A 22,087-nucleotide genomic window follows, 5' to 3' on the forward strand; every position below is an offset into this window, starting at 1 on the left:
GAGTGTAGGGTTGGGATTTGCTGGCTAGGAATTCTCCTTTCCTTTACCTTCAGCCGGAAACTTCAAACTCTTCAAGAAGCAGAGATGCCCCGGAAGAGATAGCTCCCTTTTCCTTTCACAGTCACTGCCCATGCCTCACACCCTTTCCTCTCCCAATATTTTTAGTTAGGATGGCTGGAAGCCTAAGGTTCAAGATCTGGGCCTGAGCTAAGGCAGCCTGGTGCCATGTCTGTGGTGGTGAGGGTGTGTTTTATAGTTACAGATGACATGTATGCAGAACAGACGGAAAATCCAGAGAATCCACTGAGATGTCCCATCAAGCTCTACGATTTCTACCTCTTTAAATGGTGAGGAGGCTTTATTCCGAGTGGGTGAACGTGCGTGCGTACTTGTGTGCACAGGCATTCTCTAGTGCCCGACAGTAAAAACACCCTTCCAAAAAACAAAGTACATAAACAACCTTAATGCTTTCCCTAAATTACATGATGTGCCCGGCACTGTGATGTAAAAGGGGTCCCTGCTCCCTGGTGGTCCCCTTTCCTGGAGAGGGGATGAAGGTGGAAGGAGGCAGGTACAGAGAGGCTGCCTCCATCACATACTGAGCATCTTCTTGGGCTTGACCTTTGCTCACTTCCGCCATCAATCTAGGGGGGTGCTCCTTTCCCTGGCTTTCGTTCTCCTTTGTGCCTGAAGTTTGGCTCTCATCTTCACAGCAGCACCTGAATGATCTTTCTACATTGCAGGTCTTACCATGTTATTTAAACTAAAACCTTCCATGGTTTTCTTTTACTCTGCAAAGACAGTAATCCTAATATGGCCTTGTTAGGCCTTTCCTTCACTCCCCATTGCTAACCTCATGTCCATATTACTCTTTACGCTGGCTCCTCTCCACTTAAGGGCACATGCTTTCCCTGTCTCAAGGCCTCAGCAGACTTTCTTCTCTGTTGGGCAACCCTCGTGCCACCCCACCCCTACCCATTTGGCATTTAGCTTCTATTCATCCGTGTTCTCAAACACAGCTTTGTCAGGAAAGCATTCTCATACTCCCTCCCTATTTCCTCGGGCTGTTTCCCTCTGTTGTACCTGCACCTGTTGGTCATTGTGTGTATTTGTGTAACTGTGTAATTACTGTCTGCTTCTCCCAGACAGAGCTTATTTGTAAGCTCCAGGAGGTAGAGACTGTTGGGTCTTGCTCATTTCTCTAACATCAACACCTAGTGCAGGGCTAGGACACAGTATCCCTTTGATAAATCTTGAGAGGATGGCATGTGTTAAGTATTTAAGAAAGGTGCAGCATAGCATTGAGGGGTTTGGGGGGTCAGCCCAGGTAAGGGCCCAGTCCCTCAGGTAGAATGGAAGGATCATCAGCGGATTGGTTCAAGGAAACAACTTGAGCAAAGACTTGGAGACAGACCTGGGCAGAGGTTGGTTCCAAGTGGGATATGTATGCCTGGACTCAGGCAGATGAGCCCTCCGAGCCCTGGGCAGCTGGGCAGTGAGAGGGATCGGCTGGCATTGTGTGCGGGAGGTGCAGAAGAGAGGTGGCCTGTCCTTGGCATGTGAGGTAGTACGTGTTGAGTGCATGGAACTCAGTACCGTAACTTCCAGGGCTTTTGCGTCCCAACTTCGGCAGGCATCGGTCTGGGACGTTCAGGTGGGGGGATCGAGATTGTGGTTTTAACCAGCTTTTACTGACATTCTTCAGTCCCCAGAGTGTGAAAGGCCGGAATGACACCTTTTACCTGACACCTGAGCCAGTGGTGGCCCCCAACAGTCCAATCTGGTACTCGGTCCAGCCTATCAGCAGAGAGCAGATGGGACAGATGCTGACTCGGATCCTGGTGATACGAGAAATTCAGGAGGCCATTGCAGTGGCCAGCGCAAGCACCATTCACTGAGATCCCTTAGCCGTGGTGCAAGGAAGAGCATCCAGGAAAACACGGACTTTCACACTAAAGAAGAGGCCTCCATTTTTTCTTTTCCTTTTTTATTGGTGTAGTTATGAAGCCGTTGGGACTGCTCCTGTTTAAAATATTAAAAGGAAACTTTGGCCCCTGTGCATCTTCATAAATCTGCTGTGGCAGACTCCTCAGCCCATGGGGGCTCTGGGTTTCCTGAGAGCCAGGCGTCCTAGAAAGTTGCTGGCTGACTTTTTCCCTTTTATTTTTTGTCTGGGGCCTGGGGAAAGGGCTTGGACTGTTAGGAGAAATGTGGCCTATCCCCTTCCTCCAGAAAGATGGAATTGATGGATGGACCCTCCGGGGAATCTCCAGCTGGCTCCCGCTCTGACTGGCCAACTCTGCTGACCACGGGGGCGTGGTCCTTTCTTTCATGCTCAGACATAAACCTAGCATCTTAATGGAAGGAAAATGAGGGGAACTTCAATTATGATTTATTAAAGACAATTTCTATTACACCTTCCTTTATGACAAGTGACATTTTAGATGTTAAAGTAAAAACTGTACCATGGCTTTTTTTTTTTTGGCCTAACATTGAGGCCTTAAACTGAGGCTCCTGTGCCTGATGGAATTCTTGTAACATACACTTGTGTATCATATAAAGATACCACTCTGTTTCTCTTATGTATTCTTAATCTAGTTGTTTATTAAGAATGACGAGCACGTCTTTTCAATATGCTAGTGAACAACGCCTCTTTATTTGGGAGGAGACTGGTGGAACAGTGGAGGCAAAGCGGTGCCTATTAATTGAGCAGGCCAAGGACCTGCGGGAGGAGGAGTCTACGCTGCTAGCGCGCGCTCTGCGCATGCGCTGTCTCCAATCCCGCCCCCGAGGCGCGCTGGCCCCGCCCACACGCCCTGCGTCCTGACGTCAGACGCGCAAAGCGCGCTGACGATTGCAGCGGGTGTATATTGCCGCGCCTCTTACGCAAGAGGCCTCTGCGGCGTGGTCCTCTGAGGGCTCGCGACTTTCCCCGCACGGGCCATGGCCGACTACCTGATTAGCGGGGGCACGTCCTATGTGCCGGACGACGGGCTTACGGCACAGCAGCTGTTCAACTGCGGGGATGGCCTCACCTACAAGTGCGGGCCTAGCGGGCTCACCTGGGCGAGGAGAGGGGCGGCGCGCTGGGCTGGGAGGCCTGGTGGGGCTTCCGTGGGGCCCGCTTGGGCTCGGGCAAGAGGGACAGGTTCCGGAAATTCCCCAACCATCTCTGGGGCTCACTTTGACAGATAAAGCGAGGCAACAGGGAGGCGGCATTTGGGTAGTGCTTGGGATTTCGGGCTAGAAACTGCATTCTCTGGGCACATGGAGTTGTCTGGGTGTCAGAGGCGCTGATGACAGCTAGGTGGCAGAAAAGGGCCTGTCGCTATCTCCACCTTGCGCTCTGCCTAGCCTGTGATCCGTGGGCTAGGTCAGTGCCCTTTCTGCCCAAATGCTTTATGAGATGATCTGCGGGGATGGAGTCTCCGGATGTACTAAGGCTGAACCTCACTCCCAATTTGCTCCCCTACCCCCGTAGTGACTTTCTCATTCTCCCCGGGTACATCGACTTCACTGCAGACCAGGTGGTGAGTACGACCACTGAATGGGTCCTTAAGCATTAAGATCGGGCAAGGTGCCGTTGTACCCTGGTGTACCTCACCAGAGTGGGCTTTGGGGTGGAGTCTATGGAATGATGATACTAGCATGCAGGTCATACAGGGCAACTGTTTTGTGGAGTACCGGGCACCATATGCAGAGTGTTCTCACAGTAGATGACCTTATATCCTTAGGACCTGACCTCTGCTCTGACCAAAAAGATCACTCTGAAGACCCCACTGGTTTCCTCACCCATGGACACAGTCACAGAGGCCGGGATGGCCATAGCAATGGCGGTGAATACCATGGGGCATGAGGGCAGAGGCAAGGGCCTAATCTCTTCCCCAGAGGCATACAGCCACATCTTAATCTTGTATTCCACAGCTTACAGGTGGCATTGGCTTCATCCACCACAATTGTACACCTGAATTCCAGGCCAATGAAGTTCGGAAAGTGAAGGTCAGAGGGGCAAGGATCATGGTCAAGATTTCATGGGATTGCACTGGAGTGGGAGTGGGGGGCTTATTTTGCTCCTAATTAAGGACCCTGTTTTCCCCACTGTGGAGCTGAGTTCCTGAGCAGAGGAGCCTGAGACCCTGGGTCTTAAGGCAACAGAAGAGGACCAGGTACACAGTGCCTGCCTCCCACCCATGTCTCATATTCCTGGGTTTGAGGTGTTGGTGTGATTTGTTCCTGTGGCACTGCCAAAGGGGAAGTTGGCCCAGACCCGTCTTCAGATCAAGAGCCCATTCTTGTCATCCCTTCCAGAAATACGAGCAGGGATTCATTACGGACCCAGTGGTCCTCAGCCCCAAGGATCGAGTACGGGATGTATTTGAAGCCAAAGCCCGGCATGGTTTCTGTGGTATCCCCATCACTGATACAGGCCGGATGGGGAGCCGCCTCGTGGGCATCATCTCCTCGAGGGACATTGATTTTCTCAAGGAGGAGGAGCACGACCGATTTTTGGAAGAGGTAGGTACGCTGGCAAAGCCAAGTTTCAGCAACCAGGCTAAAGACAAGGAGCCTTCTGTTGCCCAAGTAGCACCTTTGATGGGCTCTACTGTCCAGGAAAGATGAAGACGCAACCAAGTTTCTGACCTGAGACCCACACACACGTTCTCAGTCTGCCCAAATGGTTGCCAGCACACGCTTGTCCTTTGCCACCCCCAGGGTGAAGGAAATGCTTAAGGACCAACTTCAGCTTCCTCTTTTAATTCTCTTGTCCTGGGTCTGGTGTGGCCTTTTTCTTCTTACAATGTATCAGGCCACTCCATGTGTTGTACCATATTGTCCTTTTACTCAATTCCTGTGCTTGCCATTACATTGCTGCAAGGCTGTTGTGCTCACTTGAGGGGCGTGGTTTGGGTGCAGGAGTGTGAACAAGATGGTCTTTGGAGACTCCCCCCTGAGTTCAGGGCAGGTCCTGTTGGGAGATCTGGTCCCTGATTGGCCCTTCCTCACAGCTCCCTTCCCTCTTAGATCATGACAAAGAGAGAGGACTTGGTGGTAGCCCCTGCAGGCATCACATTAAAGGAAGCAAATGAAATTCTGCAGCGCAGCAAGAAGGGTGAGTCCTGCACACAGGAAGGGCTCTGTAACCAAAGACCGGGATGCTGATTGGTGTCCTGCTCTGCCCTCAGGAAAGTTGCCCATCGTAAATGAAGATGATGAGCTGGTGGCCATCATCGCCCGAACAGACCTGAAGAAGAACCGGGACTACCCACTGGCCTCCAAAGATGCCAAGAAGCAGCTGCTGTGTGGGGCAGCCATTGGCACTCACGAGGATGACAAGTACCGCCTGGACCTGCTGGCGCAGGCTGGTGTGGACGTAGTCGTTCTGGTGAGCTGCTGTGCAGGCAGGGTGGGGCGGGAGGGGGTGCTGCCATACCCCCCTCACTGGGACTTCCTCCCTGTTCCAGGACTCTTCCCAGGGAAACTCCATCTTCCAGATCAACATGATCAAGTACATCAAAGAGAAATACCCCAGCCTCCAAGTCATTGGAGGCAATGGTGAGGCCAGACTGGGCACAGAGGACAGGGGCTGGAGGGGGGAAGCTGAGCGCCCGCCTAGACTTTCACCTGAGCCGTTTTCTGTTCTCTGTGGCAGTGGTCACAGCTGCGCAGGCCAAGAATCTCATCGATGCTGGTGTAGATGCCCTGCGGGTGGGCATGGGCAGTGGCTCCATCTGCATCACCCAGGAAGGTAAGATGTTTTGCAGGACCCTTAGCTCCATGTGCCCTGGAGCCCAGTGCTCTCACGGGGACTACAGAGAGTCCTCCAGTAGGCGCAGCCCCAGGGCCAAACGGGCCCCTTGGATGGGTGACACACTGGAAGCAAGACGAGCTCTCGTCACTCCTCACTTGCCACTCCTCCCTGCCTAGCCTGGCCTCCTTGCTCCTGCTCTGCGCCCTCTCTAAACTCTGGTCTGTTTGTTTTATTTAGCAGCTCCCAAGATCCCTCCAGACATAAAGTCCCACAGCCCCAAATGCCCTTCTACTGTCACGGGCTGCTATAGTAAGTCCGGCCCGGCCCACTGGCCCGGCCCAGCTGCCCACTGCCCGGCTGCTTGGTTGACTGTAGCTGTAGCTCCCGGGGTTTGTGGTGCCGATGGGTGGGCAGGGCAGACTGAATGACAGACCACGGTTTTGGGGGCTGCTCCAGAGCACAGCTCCCTCTTCTTCCTGGGGTGCTTACAAGGCAGGACCTCCCTCCCCAGCTGGGTCCTGCTCTGCCCACATCTCCCGCAGTAGAGCACAGCTCAGGGCCAACTCTGGAGCACACTCTTCCTTCCACACGACCACTCCCCTGATCCTGCGTGAGCTGCCCACCACGTAGGGAGGAAGGGGTGGGCCTCTGGATACTAACTGCACAGTAACCCCTCCCCCACCTGATAGCAGTTGGGTGGGGCTTTCCCGGCTGCTGACTGCACGTGCCTGAGGCTGCCCTGGGCCATGCACACATGCACGCGCACATGCAGGGTTTCGTGGTGGCCGTCACAGCTGTTTGTACTGTTCATGGCAGATGGGGCAGCCATCCCAGACGTGACTCGTCCGCAGCCAGGCCACAGTCCTGGTGCAGGTGTAGCTGAGAGCTCCTGGGTGCAGAGTTGTGACCACAGGGCCCCTTGCCTGTCCCCACCAACTCCACTCACCTATCTGTTCCTTTCTTTACCAGTGCTGGCCTGTGGGCGGCCCCAAGCAACGGCAGTGTACAAGGTGTCAGAATATGCACGGCGCTTCGGTGTTCCTGTCATCGCTGATGGAGGGATCCAAAATGTGGGCCATATCGCCAAAGCTTTGGCCCTCGGGGCCTCCACAGGTGAGGCCCAGCAGCCAGGGAGCCTGGTGGGACCCCTCCCCCATTGCCATCCAGGGCCTGCCCCCGGCACTCTATCTGTCCACAGTCATGATGGGCTCCCTCCTGGCTGCTACCACTGAGGCCCCCGGTGAGTACTTCTTCTCCGATGGGATCCGGCTCAAGAAATACCGTGGTATGGGCTCTCTCGACGCCATGGACAAGCATCTCAGCAGCCAGAACCGATACTTCAGGTGGGACACGAAGATCAATGAGCTCATGCCGACTCTTCGCTGGTCTTATTTGTGCTTTGACCTTGTCTTCTGCCTGTCTCTGCAGTGAAGCTGACAAAATCAAGGTGGCCCAGGGGGTGTCTGGGGCTGTGCAGGACAAAGGGTCCATCCATAAATTTGTCCCCTACCTGATTGCTGGCATCCAACACTCCTGTCAGGACATTGGTGCCAAGAGTCTGACCCAAGTCAGGTAAGCTTGGGGTGCTCGGGCATGGGTGGGAAGGCTGATCCAGGTCCGGCCGCCCACGTCGGACACCTGCCCCTTCGCAGAGCCATGATGTATTCTGGGGAGCTCAAGTTTGAGAAGAGGACGTCCTCAGCCCAGGTGGAAGGTGGTGTCCACAGCCTCCATTCGTAAGTCGCCAGCTCCTCCCCACCCCGTCCCTGGAGCGGAGTCTCCGCCATGCCTCTTCCCTGCTGCCCTCCCCTCACAGTGGTCCTTCTGCCTACAGGTATGAGAAGCGGCTTTTCTGAGAAGGGACACGGCACAACCCCATGGTTTTTCAATAAAAGTTTCAAAAAAAGTGGTGCCTGATCTTTTGAGTCAATAGGCAGGTGGGGCTCGGCAGCCGCCTGATGGACAACACACACAACACCCTTATTTCCAGGGAGGCCTCAGGCCCCGAGGCAGGGGTGCCCCGTGGACCCAGAAGGGGTGGTAGTTCTGGATTCAGAGTCCCTCCTGGGCGGCTCACAAGCCAGCCCAGACCAGCTGGGGCTCTCAAGGGTCAAGGGTGCAATCTTAGATTCTGTAAGCACACTGTGGCTTCTTAGACGGGTCAGGTAACAGTCCATGGGTCTTTGGACTGACATCCAAGGGGCCTCCTGCTAGGCCACGTGGGACCAGATTGAGACCCCCACACGTCCCTAACTGGGATTTCTAAAGGACCTCCTGGAGACCAGAGATCGCCTCGAATGTGCACGCGAGCAAGGAGACAGAGCTGCGGTTTGGAATGGGTACATACACCCTCTCCTGGCTATCTAGTCTAGATGCAAAAGTGACCCCTTGGTTTCTTCACAACCCCCACGAGGACCCCACTGAGTCAGCAGCCCCTGGCCAGCAACGCACCTAGTACAAAACGGGAGAAGTGGATTAAATTATTGATTTGTGGGCAGGCAGGACAAGCATTACAGTGCTGCAGGGGAGGTGCCAGCGAAAGCGCGGGGAACCCCTGCACTCTGCATAAGGCACCAGGGCCCTACTAGGAAGGTCAGGTCAGTTCCGGCGCTTCACTCTGCAGCTTGGGACACAGATGTGAGCGCAGTCCCTCCACGTGGGGGGATGAGAGCAGCTCCCGTCACTCGGCCTTCATGACTCAGGAAGTTGAAAGTGGCACAAGCATTGGGCTGCAAAGAGAAAGCCAGCATCAGCTGAGCTCGAGCCGGGCCCGGGCTGCCCTCAGCGTCCCCCAGCCCCGGGACGGACCGTGTCCTGCACTTCCACAGCGATGCCCCGCTGCCTCATGGCTCGCAGCACCTGGGGCTGCAGTCGCTCGGTCCGGTCTCCAGTGCCCACCACGACGATCTCTAGGGAAGGAGGGGCACGGTTAGTTCACAACCAGGTCTGCGGACAGGCTGGGGTGGGGTGGCTTCGGGGGCGGTGCTCGGAAGACCACAGCCCTTCCCTCCTCCAATACCTATTGGGGGCTCCAGCATCCAGAAGAGAGAGAAGCTTTCTTCCGTGATGTCCTGGTGAGATCCCACCTGTGTGGGGCAGAGGCAGGTTAAAGACAACCAACCCACGCGGCTTTCCCCGCAGGCCTGCTCCGCAGCGGGACCGCGGAAGAGCCGAGGGCGAGCCGGAGCTCCAGCCCTCCGCTTCCTCTCCGCAGGGGAAGGCTCACGTTCCACTGCAGCACCGAGCGTGGGAGCAGCGCGCAGGGCCCAAACACGCGATTTCCATTGACCATGAAGCCGCGGTTGCTGTAGCTGTCGATGTACATGGCGTGAGGGGCCTCGCGTTGCAGCAGAGAGATGCGTGTCCGCTGATACAGCTCATCGTCGGCCGGCGTGAGGCGGTGCCCACGCCGTGGCGCCCTGCGGAGGGGCACGGTCAGGGTCTGGGGGTCTGGGGGACCGGGGGTGCGAGGCCGCTACGGTCGGCGGGGCAGGCTGGGGTCGGGCAGGGACGCTGGGACTGGACTCACCACAGCAGCTCCGCCGGCAGAAGGCGGAGTTCGGGTCGCGCTCGGTACAGGCCCCGTAGCACAAACGCAGCGGCCATGGCAAAGCGGTTCTCAGGGTCAGCGGGGTGGTAGGGTGCCCGACCCAGCGCGGATGCAGCGCCCCCTGCTGTCCGGAGGGCGCAGCGCGACTCGGCCGGCCCAGCGCGGGAGAACTAGGGAGCCGGCTAGTGCCATCTGTCCCAGGGAGGCTACGTTCCCCAGAGCGGCTCCGATGTCTGCACCTGCGGCCCGCCCCTCCCCCGGTCCCCGCAGACGGTCCTGGGGGAGCCAGACACCTGGTGGCGGGGCCGGCCTCGGGACGTTGCCTGGGTCCCAGTCATGGCCTGGCCCCGGCTCTCAGCCATTATAAAGGTCTCCCGGGCCTGGGGCGGGGCGGCGCGCACCTGGCCGTCTCCCGCACACCTGGCGAGGGCCTGGTGCCAGCTTCCAAGCCCCTGACCCCAGTTTTGGGGCGTCAGGTTGCGAGGGCGGGGCGGGAGGCTCAAGTTTCCCCGCTCTGCCAGGTATCACGCCCCTTCTCAACCGTCACCCGCGCGACCGTTGGCGTTGCCGACGCGAGTCTCGCGGGGCGTGGCCGCGCGTGGATTGGCTTCTTGGGAGCGCGAGGGGGCGTGGCCGGGTGGTTCCTCTTTAAAATGGCTCCAGCCTGCAGCCAGAGCAAGCGGAAGGGGACGCCGTGGTAGGGTGCCTGCGGGTGTTCGGGCGGCAGCTACTGAACTGAACCGGACTAGACGTTGAGCTAGACAGCGGCTGGAGCAGCACCCTGTCTTCGCTCACTCTGCTCGCGCCCCACCCGCTCCTGGCTTGAACCGAATCAGAAGGGCCTACTGGCGCGAGAGTTGCTGGCGCCCGCGCGGGGTTCGGGAGTCTCCGCGCACCCGACCGTGTCGTGGCTTCAGGGGAACGTGGCCGCGTCTGCTATCCGCGGGGCTGGGCGGGTGGGAGGCAGAGTCGGTACAGACGAGGGTGGCCTCAGTGGATTCCGGGGGGTTCTTGTTGCCGGCGTGCGAGCCCATTGGGGCCCCCATAGCTCCGGGCGCTAGTGGTCACCGGACAAAGGGCTCCGGGTGCGGGGGTGTCCCGGAGGCGGGCGGGCGGGTTTACTTCCTCCCCGGCCCCACGGAGCGCTTCCTTCTTGGCGGATCCCCAAGCTCGCCCCAACACTGTCACCTCACCAGTGGCTCTGGCCGCAGGAGATCAACAGGACTAATCCTACCCCGCGGGTGTAATTCGGAACGGGACTCGGTCCCGGGGGAGGCCCCCACCGTCGCTCCTATTGTTTTGGGGCCCAGGTGAGCTCCTCATTCGCACAAGACTCGGTTTCACCGTCTACTCCTAGGTCTGCCTCCTGGGACTGAAAGGGGTTCTATTCTGGCCCCAGGGCAAGGGATCCCCCACACACACCCCCACGGCTGGACAGCGGGCAACGGAATCCCAAAAGCAGCTGTTGTCTCCAGAGCATTCCAGCTGCACTTGGATTTCGTTCCCTGCTCTCCTGCCTGAGCAGCGTCCTGGCCCAGATGGGGTGGGTCAGCGCCTCCGACCACAGATGTGTCTCATTGGGTCGGCTAATCTCCGACCCTCAGGTGCGCCCTCAGGCTGAAAGTGACGGGGGCTTAGACGTGAGAAAGTCTGGACGGTGGCCATCTCAGGGACCCAGGTTAGCACTGGTGAAGGAGAGAGGGCAGACCGAGGGCCTCCGCATAGGGCTGCAATGGCGGTGAGTCCCACAGGGCCGCCCCAGCCCGCAGTTCGCTAAAGATAGCCCTTCACTTCCTGGGGAAAAACCACCCCAACTCTTTTCTAGTACCGAAAGTAGCTGAAATCCCCAGCTAGGTCTCCAGCCAGCCCAGATAACGGCTGTCCTGGAGGCCCACGCCTGCCAGGACGTGGAGAGTTCCCTGGAATGATAGGATCATTCCGGTTGAGTAGCCCCCAAGAAGCTATCCGGAATGTCGTATCTGCCCAGTGCTCTTTAGGCGCCTCGCAGGAGGTCCTTGAAGCCCTGGCCTAGAGAGGGGCCTTGCCAAACTTTTTCTGCCCCTAGGGTTCCCTCTTGAGTTCGGGGCACTCGCCCTGCTTCAGAGCAGAGATCACGCTTTTCCCAGCACTCTGTGCTGTGTAAGTTTCAATTTCATCAAAGAGGATTGAATAAGTTATACTGAAGTGAGAACGTTTGGGTGTCAGCCTAGGGTAGGAAAGAGCTTTCTGTTTAGCAGAGGAGCGGCGTGCTCCATCAGAGCCTAAGCCGGGGAGCGGGAGGAGGGAGCCCCGTTAAAGTGCACCAGGTTAAAGGAGGACGCTTTCAAACCTGGCAATCCTGAGAGCCATGATGATGGCTCAGATTCCTCAAGAATCAAGAGGAGAAAACCGGTGATTCTATCAGTGGGCGTTTATCGGGACTAAAAGACCCATGTCTCAAAGGAGAAAATGCTTGCAAATAACCTGAAACCGCAAAACAAATTCCTTTTTAATGAGTTAAAAAAAAAAAAAAGGCCGTGAAGGTGGCATTAATGTAAGCTGCCCTATTCCAGTGACAATTCATTTGGAACTTTTAACATTTTGTTCATGCGTAAAATGATGGAAATGAAACGTTATCACAAATACAGAGATGTAAGCTTTTGATGAGTAAAGAGGCCCCACCAGGTTGTAAGGACCCTTTCCTGGTTGCTAATGCGGGTGACGGCGAAACAACCCTAAGCCCAAGAGAACCCCGAGGTTTCGGACCCGGCCCAGACAGGGCAGGTGGGCTATGGTGGGGCTGTCTGCCGAAAGCGGTCGCCACTGTTCCCCTCTGGTGCACCTGCCTACTCGGGACCGGATCCCCCGCCCGGTCAGTTGCTCTTCCGGAAGTTCGACCTCCCCAAATTTTGCTTCCGGTTCCGGTCGCTATGGCGACTGGGCGCCTTGGGGTGGAGGAGACCCTGGGGGCCCTCAACGCGGCCCTGGGAGCTGGCTGCCCCGTGTGGTTCAAGGAGACGCGCGCTCGCCACCTGCGTGCCCGAGACTTCCTGGCGCCAAGGCGCGCGCTACAGGCGCGCTTCGAGGACGGTCAGGTGGGAGCTGGCCGGGAGGGGACGTGTGGCCGAGGGTAGCTCGGAGCACCGCAGCCCCTCATCGGCCTGCTTCCCCACAGGTGCCGGAAGCAGTGGTCCATGCTGTGCTCGGCCTGCAGGGCCCCGGTGTGGCCCCGGTGTTGCGATGCGAGGCAACACCCTCGGGCCTGGCGCTCCAACTGCAGCGGTCTGCCGTCTTCGAGCGCGTGCTCGGCTCCGTGGCTGCCTATGCCGCGCCCGCCGCGCCCGCTGCTCGTGGTCCGCGCGTCATCCTGCACTGCCCATCGCTTCGTGCCGCCCCCTGCGCGCTCCGCCTGTGCCAGCTGCGGGCTGTGCTCGTGGCCGATCACCTTGCTCAAGCTTTGCGCGTTCATGGGTGAGCGAGCGTGTGCGGCTAGAGAGGAGAAAGCGCGGCCCTTGGGGACTGGCCGCTTCGGGTAGGAAGTAGGGGTGAGCCATACCGGCTGCTCAGGCTAAGACAGTTGCCCTCGCTCTTTCAGGGTTCGTGTGAGCCTAGTGCCCGCCGTGCGGGACCCGCACATGTCGACATTACTGCAGCAACTGCGGGTGGACTGGCCCGCTGCCTCGGAGCCAGTCCCAACCGAAGCCCTGTGGAGCCGCGCACTGGCAGAGTTTACCTCTGCTGGGGACGGGGGAGCCCTGCCCCCCGGCGTCCTGGGCAGCGTGTGCCTGAAGGAGCTGGTGGAAGGACGGGGACGCTCAGCTGGTTACGACCCCAACCTGGACAACTGTCTGGGTAGGACCTGGAGCCTAGCAGGGCCAGAAAGAAGACAGGGACTCCTGTGGTCCCGGCTAGCCCCGTGCCTGTGTTCCCAATGCAGTGACTGAGGATCTGCTCTCCGCGCTGGCTGAGCTGCAGGCAGCTGTGCAGCGTTGGCCTGAGGACAGCCCCCCAGGCCTGGTTAGTGACCGACTTCCCACCCCCTTGGCCTCTGGCAAACTGAGGTGTCCTGTGCCCCGCAGTGACTGTCCGTCCTCCCTTCTAGGCTGCAGCCCCAGATGCTGGTGTAGACAGCTGCACGGTGGTACACGTGGTGAGTTACGGAGAGGAGTTCCGGCAACAGAAGTTGGACCTTCTTTGGTGGAAGCTGGATGATGGCGCTCCTCTCAGACAGGTACGTTAGTGCTAGAGCTCCCCCTACCGACCTCAGAGGGCACCCGAAAACCCATCCCAGGGGCCTGCAAGCTGACTGGCGCAGGAGGAGACACTTGACCTTGAGAGACACGTTAGACTTAGTGAAGGGTAACAAGCAGCAGGTGCAGTCCTGGGAGGAGGTGGGGCCTGGAGAATAGGTCTCCTGAGGGGCTGGGCTTGAGGGGGAGGTGCTAAGCCTGTGGTAGGTAACCTGCTGGGGGAGTCCTGGCAGCCGGTTTCAGTTCCTTGTGGGTTTTGCTGCTGGGGGGTGTCGCCAGCTGCCTGAGCCCCGGCTCTCCTCCTAACAGAAGCACGTGGTGTGTGGCCCCGTGAAAGTAGCTGGTGTACCCGGCACTCTGACCGCCCCCGAGTACTACGAGTGAGTGAGCCTGGGAGGAAGGCCGCCGAGCCACCGCGGGTGAGGTGGGGACTCCGCCCACTGGCCCTCCTCTCTTTCTTGCAATGCAGGCTCCGGCACGCGCAGGTGTGCAAGGCCTCAGCTCTGAAGCACAGCAGGGACCTCGCACAAGGTGGGCCTGGGAGACTGGCTGTGCCCTGGGGCAGCGGCGGTGGCAGGCCGTCCGCACCCCAGCCCCGGGTCCCTTGCCTGGGAGAATGACTGACTTATGCCCCCTCAGACCCAGCCTGGGCAGAAACCTTCAGGGTCCTCTCTGTGGCGACCATCAAGTTCGAGATGCTCAGCAAGGCCCCGCAGAGCCAGGTGAGCCTGGGTGCCCCACAGGACCGGGACGGGGGACAGGCTGTGTGGTGGCTGCCCCCCTCTGCAGCTGTGCCATTCTTCAGCTCTGCGTGGCCCTGGCCGACGGCATTTCCACCAAGGGGACCAAGAGTGGCACCTTTGTCATGTACAATTGTGCCCGTCTTGCCACACTCTTTGAGGGTTACAAGCGCAGCGTGGAACAAGGTCTGTACCCTGCCTTCCCACCTGTGAGCAGCCTGGATTTCTCCCTGCTCCGCGAGGAGGTGAGTGCCCCTCTCAGCAGCAGACGCCGCCAGGCGGCTCAGACTGGCCCTCTCAGCAGCCTTCTCCCCACAGGGTGAGTGGCTGCTGCTCTTCAACGGCGTGCTCCCCTTCCCAGACCTGCTGCGCCAGACAGCAGCCCTGGACCTCACGACCCCGGGGCTCCGCATGGCCGCGCACACGGAGATGGTGAGGCAGGAAAGGCCGGGACAGGCACCGCACGCTCTTTATTCTGGTCTGGGGTGCAAGGGCAAAGAGACAGGCCAGTGACTCAGTCTCTGTCTAGGTGTGCAAGTTTCTGGCGCAGCTGAGCATGGATTTCAGCTCCTACTACAATCGGGTGCACATCCTAACGGTCAGCACACAGCAACGGGGGTGCGGGAAGGATGGTGTGGGGGAAGGAAGCAAAGGATGAGACCAGCAGGCCCCTTCTGTCCTCCAGGAGCCGCGGCCACACCTGTTCGGTCAGATGTTTGCCCGTCTGCAGCTTCTACGCGCCGTGCGCAAAGTGCTCCACACTGGCCTGGCCGTGCTGGGCCTCCCTCCGCTGAGCTACATCTAAGGCCACAGAGGTTCCAGTGTCTGGGAATGTTCACAAAGTCAACAACTGTAAAACACACAAAAACACAGCTTTTTGTTGAGAGGCCTGGAGCCAAATTAAATTGTTACGAAGCTTTGCTCTGTTGTGAAGGCTGGGAGCACGCGCACCTCTGGGCTGCCCAGGCAGGCTGTACTCACCTGCAACACCTGCTCTGACGTCGGGAACCCGCGGCCGCCGCCGCCTCCCCTCGAGGCACGCTGAGCACGGGCACTGACAGCCACTCGCGTTCCACTCCATCTGTGGGCAGGCCCCACGCCCAGCACACCGGCCACCGCGGGGCCCCTCAGTCGTACCAGTTGTAAACCTCGAGCCCCTGGCCCCCAAGAGCGCAGCGGTGACCGAACTCGGGGCTCACAGGCCAGCAGTCCATGTCGGCCACATCCGGCACGTGGTACACTGCACTGCTGATGAAGGCGGGCTCCCCGTGCCCTAGGCGCCAGAAGGTGAGCCGCTGATCGATGGAGGCGGAGACCATGAGGCTTGGGCTTAGGACATGCAGGCCCGTCACATGGGCAGCATGTGCGCAAGGAACAGAGTGTTGCTCTAGGACACGCAGCTGGGCGCCAGCTCAGCAGCACCCCCAACCTCCTCCACCTCTGGCACCTCCACGGCAAGCACAAAGACGTGGAGGGAGCCATCTTCACTGCCACTCGCCACGAGATGGCCCTCCCGTGTGGGCAAGGTGTGCAGGCTGTTGACACCACAGCTGTGAGCCTGGAGGGTCAGGCAGGGGTTGCCCAGCCCTGGATGGAGGAGATGGCTGTCAGGGCCCAGCCTGCCCCACGGGGGAAGGCAAAGTGGGAGATGGGGAGGGACAGCCACAGCTGCACACGAGCTACTCACGGTAGGGACGCCCAGGGTCTGCTGGAGGTTCCAGAGCAGTGGAGTCAGGGTCCAGCACAGTGGTGAGGTCCCAGAAGGCCAAGCTGCCATCGGTGGCTGCACTGCACAGGAACAGTCTCCTGGGAGCCGGGGAGACAGCTGGATCAGTCAGGGAGATGCAAAGCAAGAGGGGCCGCCACGGACCCGCACAGAACCGTCACACGCCCCTCTCACCTCCGCCGGTTGGGCGCCTCGTGTGCGAAGGAGTGGACCTTGAGGACACACCGCCTGTGGTGGAAAGTCTCAGCCAGGAGCTGCAGCCGCCGCCCAGAGTCCTGCAAAACAAAGAGCCTGGCGGGGCAGAGGGCAGCCCAGCTCAGAACCCATTCTGGACAAGCCCACACCCTGCCTCCTGCCCCCACCCCCGAGCTCGATGCTCCTACCTCACTGCCCCGTCACTGCAGGCTGCAGCCACGAGGGGGCCACGGCCAGGCGGGTCGAGCTCGCACACTGCTAGGCACATGTACCTGCGGGGAGAACACAGCCGTCAGGCGCAGCCCTGTGTGCTGCCACCCCTGCTCCTGCCAGGCAGTGCACGTCACCTGGTCTCCGGGTCCGCCTTGACCATCCGGTGCCGACTGCGCTGCCGGTCCCAGTGCTCATCCAGCCGGTGAGACGAAAGGTGCGTAACGTGGCAGGCGAGGCGGCTCGGGGTGCTGGGGTCCAGGGTGACCATGATGTTGAAGCAGTGCATCTCAGCCCGGCCCCCGCAGACACCACATGGGCAGTCAGGCCTGGCCGAGGATCCTGAGGGCCCCCTGGGGTGCCGACGCCCCACACGGCCACTGCGCGCACCGAGGAGATATGGTTGCAGACAGCTGTAAGCGCGTGGGCTGAGCCCGTGGCCGTGGGAGTGCCAGGACACAGATGGTCGTGTCCTCACTGCACGTGACCACAATGTCGATCAGGCCGGGCCCCTCGCTGCCGGGCTCCAGGTGGTCAGGCTGCATGGAGCTGGGCAGCTCGAATTCAGGCCCTAGGGCGATGGCGCCCACACGCTTTACACATGTAATCTCACGGCCATGCAGGCTCTCCCGGAGAATCACGTGTGGCCGCGTGCAGCCACCCAGAGCCCGGTACAACATGACATCCCCGTCCTTCAGGTAGGCAAAGGCCATGGCTGCCTCAGTGTCAGAGAAGGCCCAGGAGCGATGCCCTCCGCCGCAGTTGACGATGTGCAGCTTCTCGTGTGACCGGGGGCTCCACACCACAAACTCGTTGGCATGGAAACCCAGGATGACCATGCTCCCATCAGCCATCATGCGGAGCCCAGCCACCCAGTTCATGCCTCGGCAGGACTTCTGCCTTAGGACTGGCTTCAGTTGGTTGCCCTGCACGAAGAGCTGGTAGTAGGCACCGTCGCGCCCTGTGCTGTACACGTAGCCACTGTGACAGGTGACCGAGGTCACACCTTGCTTCCCGTGCAGAAAAGGAAGGACGGACACGGGGCCCCACTCGGCTAAGGCCGTCTCACCCTCCCCTCCGTCACTGTCCACTCCCAGGGCTCCGGCTCCAGCCCCGGCCTCGCCTCCAGCCCCCAGGTCCTTGAGCAGAGCTGGTCTGGAGGGGAACAGCAGCACGGAGCCCCGCCGGTCTCCGCACACCAGGAAGTCGCCCGGGGGCAGGAAGGCGCTGCACGTGTGCCATCGCTGCTTGCTGGGAGGCAGCAGGTACCGGCAACGCTCCTTGACAAAGATGGCCTTGCCGGAGGGGGCGGCTGTGATCTCCAGGCAAGCCACCACGCCGCCAGGGCCCGAGGCCAACAGCAGGAGCTCCTCGTAGCCACGCAGGGCCCAGCTCACACTGTGTACCTTCCCGTGGAACAGGGTCAGGTCCACGGCCGCAGTTGGAGTGTTGATGGGAACGACCTTGATGTGACCCTCCCCACTGGCCATGGCACACAGGCCTAAGCCCTCCGGACCAGGGGCTGCCTCCAGGAGGCAGTAGGACTGGAAGCGCTTGTCCTCCAGTAACTGATCCCAGCACTTGACCTCGAGGTCATAGAGGTACAGGGCCCCTGCATCAGTCACTGCCAGCACACGCCATGAGCCAGCCAGTGTCACAGCCTTGAGGGCACCTGGCCTGCTACGGGACTTGAAGCCGAGAGCTGAGACCCCCGAGCCCAGGTGTCCACGTCCTTTCAGGTGCCACAGCCGGATGCCCGAGTCATCGCCCCCCGTGACCACCCAGGCCTGCCTCTCGTGGGCTGCTATGGCCCGGATCCCACGGCCCTGGTGGCCACGAAAGGCCTGGAGGATCTCACCTTCGTGGCTCCAAACCAAGCAGACACAGTCCTCTCCCGCGCTAATGAGGTAATTCTCTAGCAGCTTGACCTGCCACACACGGGCGCTGTGCCCGAAGCAGTGCCCGACATTCTGCACCCGGCCCCCAGGCACCCGCAGGTCACCCACCTTCCAGATGCGAACGCTCCGGTCTTCTGAAGCTGTGGCCAACAAGCCCTTGCTCTCCAGGTACGACATGCTGAAGATTACACCCACGTGCCCGCTGACCCGTCGGTCGGGGGCCACGGGCTTGCTGTCCATTAGAGCAGCTGCCGGGTACCAGACCAGGAGCTGGTTGGAGACGGCACCTGCCACCACGGTCAGCTCCTTCCAGGTGTCTCCGACCAGACAGGCGGAGGACAGGGTGCACCTGTCTGTGCAGGGCACGTCCTGCAGGAGGCACCCGATCACAGGGTCGTACAGCACCACCGAGTTGTGGCCCAGGGCCAAGGCCATGTTCCCCTCGAGCCAGCGTGCGTCCCAGATCCAGTCAGACATGGTCCACAGGCCAGAGCGCCAGAGCTCCCGGAAGCGGCCCTGTCCCCAGCTAATCTTCACAATCCGGAGTCCCTTGCTCCCAAACACAGCTACCATGGCCTCCGAGTCAAGGTCTCCGCTGGGTTCTGGTCGCACCCGGAACCCGTGGATCAGGTAGTGGCCAAGCAGGTTCTGCACTCGCTTCATCATCCACAGATGCCCACCAACATCCAGGCTGTACACCAGGACATCCGGCCCCTCACCTAGACAGAGGCGAAGAGCCACATCAGGACCCCGTCTGACTGACGGGCCGGGAAGAGGGGAGGGCAGGGGGGTTCCCCACAGGCAGCCTACGCGTGTGCCAGGACACGCAGTCCTGCGGGTCCGAAAACCCAGGTCTCAGCTTCAGCTGGACTTTCAGTGGCAACACTCTGATCCAACCGCGAATCCCTCACACTCACAGCCTCCTCCGCACACCACCTAACCTACGCCTCAGACGGGAACCCTCTCAGCTTCAGTCCCCAAATCCTTAGCCTCCTCCTCTACTACCTGCACACGAATTTTTCCCGAAGCTCCCAACCCCAGGGGAGAGGCCCTCCGACTAAGACAATCTTTTCACCTTGGGGCCACAGCAGAACCGCTCCCCATTTCCAGGAGCTTCTTCCCTGCATCTCCGAGGACGTGAGCACGTTTAGTATCAATGGGGAGAAAGAAATAGGAGGGGCAGCCCGCACTTCGGCAGCAGGGGCTCCTTTGGCCCTGGGCTGCCTCCTGGCTGCCCTGCAGGCCCCTCCCACCCTACTAGCTCATCCTCAAGTTCTCCCAGTGCTCATCATAACAACCAGCACCATCTGCCCACTCCCCAGCCCCACACCAGGAAGCCCTCGGCTTGGTCCTCTTAACTTCCCACATCTTCTCTGTCTCCACGTTCCGTGGATTTCGTTTCCTAAAGAGCACGCGAATCCCCACCCCAGTGACTTTGGCCCAGAAGATTGCTTCTTAACTGGACATGACCCTAGCAGTCCCTCACGCCGTTCCTGGTCTGCAATCTCAATCCCCTGACGTTCAATAACTACTTGGTGGACACCAATTACAAAGCAGACAGTGAACTGTACTCTGGAGCCGTGAACAAGATAAGCACAGACCCCGCTCTGTGGACTAAGCAGACACCAAACAACAGCACCTGAAGTAAACTCCATTGTCATAATTCTGGTTAAGTTCCAGGAAAGGGCTATGCAGGTTGCTCTCAGCACATAAAATGGGAAAGCCTACTCCAGGGGCTCTCAGTTGTTGTTGTTGTTTTTTTGGGGGGGGGGGGGGGATTTTCCCTCCAGGAGGCATCTGGCAATGTCTGGAGACATTTTTGCCACAACCGTGAGCTGTGTTACTGATGCCCAGGAGTGGAGGCCAGGGATGCTGCTCGGCACCCCACAATGCAGAGCCAGTCCCTCACACAAGGATGATCTGACCCAAAGTGCCAACAGTGCTGAGGCTGAGAAGCTGCTCTGACCCACTCCCAGTGGGAGTCACCTTGCAGACAGAACATTGGGCTGAGGAACCAAAGATGAGCGGTGGCTAGCCAAAGGAAAAGCGGGAGGCCACAGGGGTCGGGAACACTCCTTGGCAGGGGAAATAAGTTTCATGGCCCGAAGAAAGCAAGATCTCCGGGTGGTGCGGGTGAAATAAAAAACGAAGGGCTGAAGGAGGGGCCAGAGAAAATGCCACGGGGGAGGGGGGGCGGGGGTCAGGGAGACACACAGCAGCAGGGCTTCAAGTGATGGCCACCAAGGGACAGACACCCCGAGTATGAAGTCCAAATCACCCAGACGGGAAGTCGCAGAAGCAGTGAATTCACTTGAAGAGCTTTCTAACCTGTATTCCCCAAGTCATTTCCCTGCTTGAAACGCTTCCATAGGGCCTCCCCACAGCCCTTAAGAGACAAAATCAGATCTAGGCCTAAAACTGACTGGCGTCCGCGCACTTCTCCCACGCCCACCCCTGCTCCAGCAACACAGGACTTCCTTCTCCCTCCAAGTGACACCTTCTCGCAGCCTGAGGGCCTTGGCATGCTTCTCCTCCGTCAGAAACTCACCCCTGCTCTCCCCCTAGTTCACTCTGGTGCTTCTCTGCGTTTCTGTCCGGCTATTCCCCTCCTCCCGGAGACTCAGTTTAGTGCACGGTAGGAACCCTGAGCTCCCAGGGTCCCCACATCGGATCAAAACTGGGTACCCCTCCCCATCCCATCCCTACTCTCGCGGGACTGGCAGCAGCTCACTCAAGACTCGACAGTCAGTCCCCTGCCTTCGGGCCCTTTTAAACGTCTGCAGCAGCGGTCACTCGTGGCTTCCAGGCAGCCCTCGCTGCTCCCAGAGCTCCGCAGCCTCAGCTGCTTTGTGCTTTCCAACCCCGCCCCCCGCCCTGGCAAAAGGTGGGGGTGGACATGGCATATATTGGATTTCTTGGATCCCAACCATCTCAGGGGGACCTTAGCCTCCGCCTTCCCGAGAACTGGCCGACGCAGAAAGGTCTCATCCCGGTTTTCCCGAGACCTCACCCTCCTTAGAGGCCTCATCTTCCCTCAATAACCTTCCAGGCAAGAGCCTCACCTGCCCTGGAGGCCACACCCCGGCCCTCCGGACCCCGCCCTCCTCCAAGGATACACCTCGGACCCGCCCACCCTCTGAGGGTGCTCCATTCCCAACCTCCCCACCGCATCTCCTCCCGAGAGGACAAGCCCCCGCCCAACTCATCAAAGGGACTACACCTCTCTCCTCCCCTACCCCCGCCTCCTAAACGACTGCGTCTCCCCACACCTTCCCGCGGTCCCATTCGCCCTTTCCCCGTCCGATGCAGTCTCCGAAGGGCCTCGGTAGCCACACCAGGTTTGCTTGGTCCCCTGGGCCCCTCCCGCCGGCCACCCCTTTGTTCTCTGGCTCCGCCCAGGCGGGCGCTCGGCTTCTCCGCTAGAGCGCGCCTCCGACTAAACCTCACCCGCCAGGAGCCGTTCCCCCACGCACTCCAGACCCGTGACCGGGAGGAGGATGAGCTCCGAGGTTGCCCGCGGCCAAACGTAGTCCTCCGAAGCGTCCATGTCGCCCCCCGAGCATCCACGGCGGCTGCCACCACCGAGAAAGGAACTGAACTCTCGCGAGACGAGCCTTCCCCGCGCGCAGCGCCGCTGAAGTGCAGCGCCCTCGGCAACAGGTTAGAAGAGCTCTAGCTTGCCCCGCCGCTGTCCAATGACGACCCTCCGCCCCTGGCAACCCAGCTCACGATTGGCGGGGCCGCCTTCGCCCCTCCCCCTCACGTGACGCTCGCCAGAGGGCCCCCCCCC

The 22,087-nt window shown here is 59.6% G+C and overlaps 5 protein-coding genes across 10 annotated transcripts in view; 3 read left to right on the forward strand and 2 right to left on the reverse strand.

Annotated features, from left to right (window-relative positions):
* QRICH1 (glutamine rich 1) overlaps nt 1-2,632 on the forward strand; it is a 36,733-nt gene extending 34,101 nt beyond the window's left edge. For all 4 annotated transcript variants that reach the window (XM_036030353.1, XM_028517991.2, XM_028517992.2 and 1 more), the window contains 2 exons: nt 257-347; nt 1,706-2,632. In XM_036030353.1, the coding sequence (XP_035886246.1) occupies nt 257-347; nt 1,706-1,898 (284 nt within the window). In that variant the 3' untranslated portion in view covers nt 1,899-2,632. The remainder of the gene's footprint in view (nt 1-256; nt 348-1,705) is intronic.
* A 199-nt stretch (nt 2,633-2,831) lies between these two features.
* IMPDH2 (inosine monophosphate dehydrogenase 2) lies at nt 2,832-7,647 on the forward strand. 2 transcript variants are annotated; one of them, XM_028518188.2, is made up of 15 exons: nt 2,835-3,041; nt 3,482-3,530; nt 3,735-3,836; nt 3,925-3,999; nt 4,309-4,515; nt 5,023-5,110; nt 5,184-5,383; nt 5,463-5,553; nt 5,651-5,746; nt 5,987-6,058; nt 6,719-6,862; nt 6,948-7,092; nt 7,178-7,321; nt 7,402-7,485; nt 7,584-7,647. In XM_028518188.2, the coding sequence occupies exons 1-15, from the start codon at nt 2,944-2,946 to the stop codon at nt 7,603-7,605; spliced, it is 1,617 nt and encodes a 538-aa protein (XP_028373989.1). In that variant the 5' UTR covers nt 2,835-2,943; the 3' UTR covers nt 7,606-7,647. The 2 variants fall into 2 exon arrangements, with proteins under 2 accessions (XP_028373990.1, XP_028373989.1); XM_028518189.2 differs by lacking the exon at nt 5,987-6,058 and having other exon boundaries at nt 2,832-3,041.
* A 562-nt stretch (nt 7,648-8,209) lies between these two features.
* NDUFAF3 (NADH:ubiquinone oxidoreductase complex assembly factor 3) lies at nt 8,210-9,814 on the reverse strand. Its single transcript, XM_028518459.2, has 5 exons — nt 9,279-9,814; nt 8,976-9,168; nt 8,769-8,835; nt 8,558-8,658; nt 8,210-8,478 (listed from the first exon to the last, which is right to left on the reverse strand). The coding sequence occupies exons 1-5, from the start codon at nt 9,353-9,355 to the stop codon at nt 8,362-8,364; spliced, it is 555 nt and encodes a 184-aa protein (XP_028374260.1). The 5' UTR covers nt 9,356-9,814; the 3' UTR covers nt 8,210-8,361.
* Nucleotides 9,815-9,974: 160 nt separating this feature from the next.
* DALRD3 (DALR anticodon binding domain containing 3) lies at nt 9,975-15,188 on the forward strand. Of its 2 annotated transcripts, XM_028518332.2 has the most exons (13): nt 9,975-10,609; nt 11,927-12,373; nt 12,454-12,749; nt 12,874-13,130; nt 13,216-13,295; nt 13,381-13,509; nt 13,838-13,908; nt 13,998-14,059; nt 14,168-14,250; nt 14,334-14,513; nt 14,587-14,700; nt 14,798-14,866; nt 14,954-15,188. In XM_028518332.2, exons 2-13 carry the CDS (start codon nt 11,942-11,944, stop codon nt 15,071-15,073), a joined length of 1,893 nt encoding a protein of 630 aa, XP_028374133.2. In that variant the 5' UTR covers nt 9,975-10,609; nt 11,927-11,941; the 3' UTR covers nt 15,074-15,188. The 2 variants fall into 2 exon arrangements, with proteins under 2 accessions (XP_028374133.2, XP_035886248.1); XM_036030355.1 differs by lacking the exon at nt 12,454-12,749 and having other exon boundaries at nt 9,978-10,609.
* Nucleotides 14,996-22,066, reverse strand: WDR6 (WD repeat domain 6). Its single transcript, XM_028518331.2, is given in 10 exon segments — nt 14,996-15,118; nt 15,250-15,670; nt 15,673-15,855; nt 15,956-16,074; nt 16,169-16,285; nt 16,378-16,461; nt 16,537-16,705; nt 16,708-16,848; nt 16,851-19,016; nt 21,745-22,066. Coding segments are annotated over 9 exon segments (3,354 nt in total). The 5' UTR covers nt 21,845-22,066; the 3' UTR covers nt 14,996-15,118; nt 15,250-15,395.
* Nucleotides 22,067-22,087: the final 21 nt, after the last annotated feature.

Source organism: Phyllostomus discolor, chromosome 7 (genome assembly GCF_004126475.2).
Source record: "Phyllostomus discolor isolate MPI-MPIP mPhyDis1 chromosome 7, mPhyDis1.pri.v3, whole genome shotgun sequence".
Lineage (NCBI taxonomy): Eukaryota > Metazoa > Chordata > Mammalia > Chiroptera > Phyllostomidae > Phyllostomus > Phyllostomus discolor.